The 8,047-nt window shown below is 35.0% G+C and overlaps 1 protein-coding gene across 1 annotated transcript in view; it reads right to left on the reverse strand.

Moving 5' to 3' along the window:
* Positions 1 to 7,515, reverse strand: part of rars1 (arginyl-tRNA synthetase 1) — a 33,872-nt gene extending 26,357 nt beyond the window's left edge. Inside the window, exons 1-4 of the mRNA XM_016249057.1 lie at positions 7,238 to 7,515; positions 6,976 to 7,084; positions 6,788 to 6,888; positions 6,565 to 6,686 (exon numbers count right to left, since the gene is read on the reverse strand). Of these exons, the coding sequence (XP_016104543.1) occupies positions 6,565 to 6,686; positions 6,788 to 6,888; positions 6,976 to 7,084; positions 7,238 to 7,411 (506 nt within the window). The 5' untranslated portion in view covers positions 7,412 to 7,515. The remainder of the gene's footprint in view (positions 1 to 6,564; positions 6,687 to 6,787; positions 6,889 to 6,975; positions 7,085 to 7,237) is intronic.
* Between the last annotated feature and the right edge of the window lie 532 nt (positions 7,516 to 8,047).

Here is an 8,047-nt window from a genome sequence, read left to right on the forward strand (position 1 = left end):
TGTCTTTTTCTTGCAGGACCATTGTACTAAATACTTACACTGTATAGTACTTTCATTAGTTTTAATAAGTATTGCTTTTTATTTCTCCTCTTTCCTATTATTACTTGTTTCTCTTCTGTTTCAGTTTTTATAACCATTTCTTACTATGTGTAAGTTGTTGTTTTTTAGCACGTGTGTTTGGCAGTGTAATTTTTAGGATTACTGATAAACTAATGTCATTAGATTTGTATTATTTGTATTTGTTATTTATTTGTTATCTGAATTGATTCTGTCTGTATCTTTTATTAAGTTTTTAGTTTTATTTAATTTGAGTAATTTTAATACTTCAAACTAAATGAAAATGAAATATATTGAATTTATAAATGTGTATATATATATACACATGTATGTATGTGTGTGTGGTTGTACATACACACATGTAGTTTTTTTTTTTGGTGTTTGGCTTAGTGTTATGTTAGAATCATTATTATACTCCTATACCTTTTGTTCTTTAATATTTTGAATTGTTTTTAGCTTTATTTTTTGTTTTTCTTTTAAATGTTAAGTTTTAAAATTTTGTTGTATGCATTTGTCATTTTTATTCAATCACTTTATTTTTTTAAATGTGTATAGGTAGTATTTATAAAGTTTTAGCTTTTAGTTTTGGATCTGTTTTTAGTTGTTTTAATACTACAATTGATTGCTTCTGTTGTCCTCATTTGTAAGTCGCTTTGGATAAAAGCCTCTAATAAACGACTAAAATAAATCAAATAAATAATCATTTAATCACCACCACAGCCTCTTGTCTCCATTGGCAACACGCACGATTTGTGTCGACTGCAAGTGACGTCGCAGGTATCGGAGAGTGCAATTGGCGATTGCAAGTGACTTCGTAATTTAGTTTTTCTTGTCTTCACCACCTGGCTACTGTTGTAAAATGTTGAGAGATTCAAACAAAAAGTAATCAATAAATAGAACAAAATAAAAAATAATAAAGACTGCAAGTGACGTCGCTAGTGGAAGTGCAAGTGTCTGAGAGTGCAAGCCTGAGAATGCACGTCTGAGAGTGCAAGCGCCAGCTGCAGCCAGACCCTTTTGTAAAATACTGAGTTATACATATTCTAACAAATAATGTTAATCATTTCAGCTTTTGAAAATCATATTATATAATTCCAATTATTATACAATTAATTTATACAAATACAAATATTTGGCACACAAAATGAGATGACAGACGGAGAAACTCTCATTCACCATTTACTTAGCTATATGAAAAAGTAACTGAATTACATCATTCTGCCTAATATGTCCTTTTAAGTCATATGAATATGAAACAAAATAAAGGTAAGTGATGGGACGTTTTATTTTTTGGATAAACTATTTTATTCACAACATAATCTCTCTTAAAATACCTTATAGGGTTATGGTAATCAAAACCGTCCTAAGCTAGATCAAGCTTTGATGTCTACAAACCAAACTATCACTTTAATGAAATAATATATTTTTCCCCACTAATACAACGATCTTATCATAAGCTAGCTACACACTGGAGAGCTGTTTTATAACAGAAAATCAAGTTGCAATTCTAACTGAAAGTGACACGGACTCTGGTTTTTCATGTTTAATACTGTAAAGCTGCTTGATTTAAGCAGGGTTCATGCAGGATTTTTAAGCTCAAATTTAAGACCTGCATAAATAAAATGAATACCATATGAGCGGGGTAGGGCAATGTCTATAGTACCATATTAAACAGTAAAATTACTGTAAAAAGCATAACTAACAGTTCAGATACAAGTTTTCACAAAAACAAAAAGTTTTATAAAATTATAAACTTTACATTTCAGCCTTGCCTTTAAACAATTTTTAAGAAAACAGATGAGTGAAAAGTATTAATTATATTAATTTAAACAATTATTATTAATAAATTATTATATCAATTAAATAACAAATTAGGGGTTTGCGATATTGACAAATTATATCCCAATAATTGTCTGGGATTTTATCATATATTATCGATAACGATAATTAGACTATTTTGCGGAGTGTGTTACATTCTCTTACATTAGGTCATATGAGATCAAATGACTACACGACAACAAAAATATTTGTCAAATTTTTTGTTGATGTTGTCGATAATGTCGACTAATCGTTTCAGCCCTATAACATTACCCAGAGAAACAAGTGTTAATGATAAATCCCCTGTGATGTTTGTACTGGCTACTGTACGTATACAGGCCACCAGGGCGCCATACAGACTTTATCAAAGAATTAGCTGATTTTCTATCTGAGTAGGTGCTGGCTGCAAATAAAGTCTTAATTGTTGGTGATTTTAATATCCATGTTCATAATGAAAAAGATGCATTGGGATCAGCATTTATAGACATTCTGAACTCCATTGGGGTTAGACAACATGTGTCAGGGCCTACTCATTGCCGTAATCATACTTCAGATGTAATACTGTCACATGGAATTGATGTTAATGGTGTTGAAATTCTGCAGCAGAATGATGAAATATCGGATCATTATCTATTCTCGTGTATACTCCATATAGCTAAAGCTGCCAGTTCAACTCCTTGTTACAAATATGGTAGAACCATCACTTCAACCACAAAAGACTGCTTTGTAAATAATCTTCCTGACTTGTCTCAATTCCTCAGCATATCCAATAGCTCAGAAAAACTTGATAGTGTAACAGAAACTATTGATCCTCTCTTTTCTAGCACTTTAGATACGGTTGCTCCTTTACACTTAAAGAAGATTAAGGAAAACAGTCCGACACCATGGAATAACGAGAACACTCACGCCTTAAAGAGAGCAGCCCGTAGAATGGAGCGCAGCTGGAAGAAAACAAAACTAGAGGTATTTCATATTGCATGGCGGGAACGTACTTATAGAAAAGCTCTAAAAACTGCTAGATCTACTTACTTTTCATCTCTCTTAGAAAAGAACAAACACAACCCGAGGCATTTATTCAATACAGTGGCTAAATTAATGAAAAATAAAGCATCAACAGACTTACAAATTTCCCAACAGCACGACTTTATGAACTTCTTTACTCCAAGCAGTACTCCGCTCCCTATACGCAGAGTACGCAGTTTGCATAGGGCACCATCTCCCAGGGGGGCACCAACCCAGTTGCTCAAAAAAAAAAAAAAACTTTCGTTCTATATTAATATTAAAATTAACATATACACAAATAAAAATATAAACATGAACATACACACACAAATACATATATATATCATTATTTAAAAAATGCATTTTACGGTGAACGCAGTAGGCAGTAGGCTAAGCACACGACGCGTTATTCCCGCATCTGCGACCGCTCTCACGTGTTTGCGGCTGAATGCAAATTATCATAATTGAGGGACAACTACCCGTGAAAAGACATCAGCAATCTGGCGCCGATGAATATAACAAAGAGTGAAAAATTTAAGGGGGTCTGAATACTTTTCGTACCCACTGTAATTGTTCAATTGAAACCTTCCTCTTCTCCATGTGATATAATACACCCTCGCTCTCTGAGACAAATAATTGACACAGTGGGACCAGAGCTTGTGTCATTGTTGAATAAATGTTTATCATCTGGATTTATACCAGACAGTCTGAAAATGGCCAGAGTCTCTCCTATCCTAAAAAAACCTTCACTTGACACTACTGTTTTATCCAATTTTCGGCCAATATCTGTATTACCGTTTATTTCTAAGGTGATGGAAAAAATTGTGTGTTTACAGCTTCAGTCCGTTTTAACAAATAATCAGATTTATGAGACATTCCAGTCTGGGTTCAAATCTTTGCACAGTACTGAAACAGCTCTTATAAAAGTTCTTAATGACGTTTTAATGGCTACAGATGCCGTCATTTTAGTAATGCTGGACCTATCTTCAGCTTTAGATACTGTTGATCACGAGATTCTTATCTCTCGATTAGAATCATTTGTAGGCCTGGGAGGTGCTGTTCTAAGTTGGTTTAAATCCTTTTTTAACTAATAGAAGATTTAGGGTTAAAATAGGTAATTGTACTTCATCTCTGGGTCTTTCAACATGTGGTGTTCCTCAGGGCTCGATTTTAGCTCCTACTCTTTTTTCTCTATATTTACTTCCTCTGGGTTCTGCGTTTAGAAAGCATGGAGTTTCTTTTCATTGTTATGCCGATGACATGCAAATATATTTACCGGTTACTAGGAAAAAAGAAAGTGCTGTAAATACCTTATCTGCTTGTCTTGATGATTTTTAAATCCTGGCTTTCTAAAAATTTTCTTTTCTTAAACACAGATAAAACGGAGGTCATAATTTTTAACTCCTCAAGCCCCAGGCATCAAAATCAATTTGATCTTAAGCACCTAAATTCATTTACTTCCCCTTCAGTGAGAAATTTGGGTGTAGAGTTTGATAATTCTTTAAAATTCGATAAACAGATCAGTTCTGTCGTAGGCTCCAGCTTCTTCTACCTTCGGTCCCTTTCTAAAATTAAACCATTTCTTTCTGTAGTTTCCTTAGAGATTGCCATCATTGCCTTCATCACATCACGGCTGGATTACTGTAACTCGCTGTATGGAAATAGAGCGTTTGAAGTGGCTGGTCCTACTCTCTGGAACAACTTACCACGCATATTAGAATGGCCTCCACTCTACCGGAGTTTAAATCTTGTCTAAAAACTCATCTTTTTACTTTGACTATTAATTGATTTCATTATAGTCATGTTATGTGTATTTGACATTATGCTATTAATATTTTACTTATTGTATTTGTACAGAGTGTACAGCACTTTGGTCGGCTTTTAGCTGTTTTTAAATGTGCTTTAGAAATAAACTTGAACTTGAACATCTACCTCAAGCAATGCGCTGTATTTACTATGTCTCCCAGCTCCAGCTCCAACTGCAACTGCAACTGCAACTGCAACTGCAACTGCAACTGCAACTGCAACTGCAACTCGCGCAACACAATCACATCAAATGTTAATTCAGCGGTAGAGTTACACTCACGTGACACTGCACTTATTCGCAATTACAAAAGTACATTATTTGCGTGTGCTTTAAAACCTTGCCGGTTAAACGTTTAATTTGCGTGCTGTTCTGACGAGTGCTTATTCAGAGCACGTACACCTGAAGCGTGCGTACACTAAAAGGCCAGTAAAATAGCACCTGATTACTTGGTTATCTTAGTTAGTGACCGATTGCGCTAATACTCTAAAAAACACACAAGGTTTACATATACACACAGTTAGTTAACTTATGTCTAAAGTGAAAGTAAACAGTTGAGAGAAAAACAGATGTGTGCAGCTCTTAAAGCAACAGTACTAAACATGTTGCCGATTGTCATTAAAGGGATAGTTCACCCAAAAATTACAATTCTGTCATTATTTACTCACTGTCATGCTGTACCAAACCAGTATTAATTTCTTTATGCTGAACAAAATATATTTTGAAGAATGTGGGTAACCAAACAATTGCTGGTCCCCACTAACTTTGATATTAGGAAAAAGAAATATGAAAGTCACTGAGGGCCAGCAACTGTTTGTTTCCCACATTTTTATGTTCAACAGAAGAAAGAAACTCATTCAGGTTTAAAACAGCTTGAGCGTGAGTAAATTAATGACAATTTTCATTATTGGATAAACTATTCCTTTAATGTAAATAAAATAAAACAAAGAGAAAAATAACTCGCTGCTCTTGACTGAAGAACTTTAATACAGTTGCTAAAATTCAGCAGTAATAAAATAACTTGAAATTTTCAACAACTTTTCGCATCATATCTTTTTGCACTAAATAGTATCGATAAGTACCGGTATCGATAAGCAGCATCGGTATCATATCGGTATCGATAAAATGTAAACGATACCCATCCCTAATGATGACATCACTGAATCATCAATGAAATGACTTTAGCTCGAAAAATTACTCTTTGTTATTGTGTTCTTGCATTATTGACAAACTATTTACCTGTATGACACTGTTTACCTGTTTGACACTGTAAAGCTGCTTTGACACAACCAGTATTGTATAAAGCACTATACAAATAAAGGTGATTTGACTTGACTAACATTAGGCAGTTTTGATCTATATAATGATTAATGTTTGATGATTGCGTTATTTTACATATGCATCTACTTATGTATGCAATTGCTTGTTTCTGCTTCTTCACCATGTTTTGATCCAGAAGATGCGTAATAGCACCTCCTACACCAGTGAAAACAATTACTGGGAAGTGTTGTCTTACAAATTACAGAAAATTACGTCAATAGCAGGGAAAGAGTTAAAGTCTACAGCAGGGGTCTCCAACCCTACTCCTGGAGAGCTACCGTCCTGCAGATTTCAGCCCCAACCCCAATCAAACAAACCTGAACCAGCTAATCAAAGTGTTCAGGGCTACTTGATAATACAGATAGGTGTGTTGGAGCAAGGTTGGAACTGAAGTCTGCAGGACGGTAGCTCTCCAGGAGCAGAACTGGAGATCCCTGGTCTACAGTATTGCTTTAACAACACTGAGTTCATGTTTTCATAAAATATATCTCACACCAGAGATTAAAATTGGCTTTTTATTTCTGAAACCCCACTGTTGCGCTCCACAAATAATATACACCAACCTTAGCACTTCATTACCCAGGAACTCAAAGAGTCGACACATGCTGTCTCCAATAATTGTGGACCGCAGGTGACCCACATGCATCTCTTTGGCAATGTTAGGTGAGGAGAAGTCCACAACAACCTAAAAAAACACAAATGAGCTTAAAGACCACTGGATTAAAATGCATTGTAGTTTATACCACTATGCTGTGATGCATTTCACCGCTGCAGTGGAACTCCTACCTTCTTTTTCTTCTTCAAAGATGGAGGCTGCACTCCATTCACAAGCAGGTTTGAGAGGAGTTTAGAGACAAACATTCTTTTGAGATGAACGTTGATAAACCCTACAATCCAATATGCACTTGATTATTTATCAATCTTTGAAAGTAGGGGAGAAAATGGTCTTGGTATTTATGATATTCTGAACAAACCTGGCCCTGCAATTTCTGTTCTCTCAATTAACTCATTGTTGGGAATGTTTTGGACAATTTTCTCTGCTATCTCCCTGGGGCTGACCTTCTGTCCTTTAGCTTTCATCATCTTAAAACAAACATATTCACAAAAATAATTCACTTTAAGTGGACAAAAGGCAACATTCTTCAAAGCATTTCCTTCTGTGTTCAACAGAAGAAAGAAAGTCAAGCGTATTGGGAAAGGGAGAAACAGAAGAGTTTACCCGAAAATGAAACTGACCTGAGCCATTGGCATGGCACTATTACACTGGTAATCACCAAATTTGGCCTGCTGGTTAAGGGTGACCGTAAGTGGAGCGTTCTCTATGCCAGGGTAGGCGGTACTGATGGCCTCCCCAAAGATCTGCTGCAAACACTGGTTGATGTTTAACATCGCCTTGCCGTTTTGGCTCATCTCCTCCTGTAAACTCTGAGGAAACACAGTGGAAACACAGATTTAATGGCTGAATTGCAATTGTTATTTCAGCATTTATACTACATACTATTATAGTATGCATAATATTTTGAAGTAGCATTTACTTTTGTCATTTTAGTTTTTTTGCGCCTTTGTCATTATTTGTTTTATTTTTTTATATATATTTCTATTTGCCTTTATTTTTTATTTTCAGTTTTACTAATTTGACTATTTCAACAACCTTATTCTCAATAAGTTGGCAAAATGTGAATTTTTTTTGTCTCCATTTTTTCTGATTCGTTTTTCATCTAATATTGTAATGCAGACTCAGAGGAACAAAGGACTGAGATCCATTTATCTTTATTAGTGAGAATAAACAGACAGGCAATGATCAGAAAGATAGGCAGGACAATAATCAGTCATAGACAGGCACAGGTTCGAGAAATGCAGCAAACCACCAGGGTAAATATCCATGCAAAGCAAAGTCAGCAAAGCAGGCACCAAACAGTTGTAAACAAGAAAAACAATCAATGGTCAAAACACAGCAACGATAAACAGTGGAAATAAATGCTTAAAAATGATCAGCCAGGGCAAAACAAGATTTCGAACTGAGTCTAGCGAGTTCTGTGCCTATTA

Source organism: Sinocyclocheilus grahami, unplaced genomic scaffold (assembly GCF_001515645.1).
Source record: "Sinocyclocheilus grahami isolate Dianchi unplaced genomic scaffold, SAMN03320097.WGS_v1.1 scaffold906.1, whole genome shotgun sequence".
In the NCBI taxonomy this organism is placed as follows: Eukaryota; Metazoa; Chordata; class Actinopteri; order Cypriniformes; family Cyprinidae; genus Sinocyclocheilus; species Sinocyclocheilus grahami.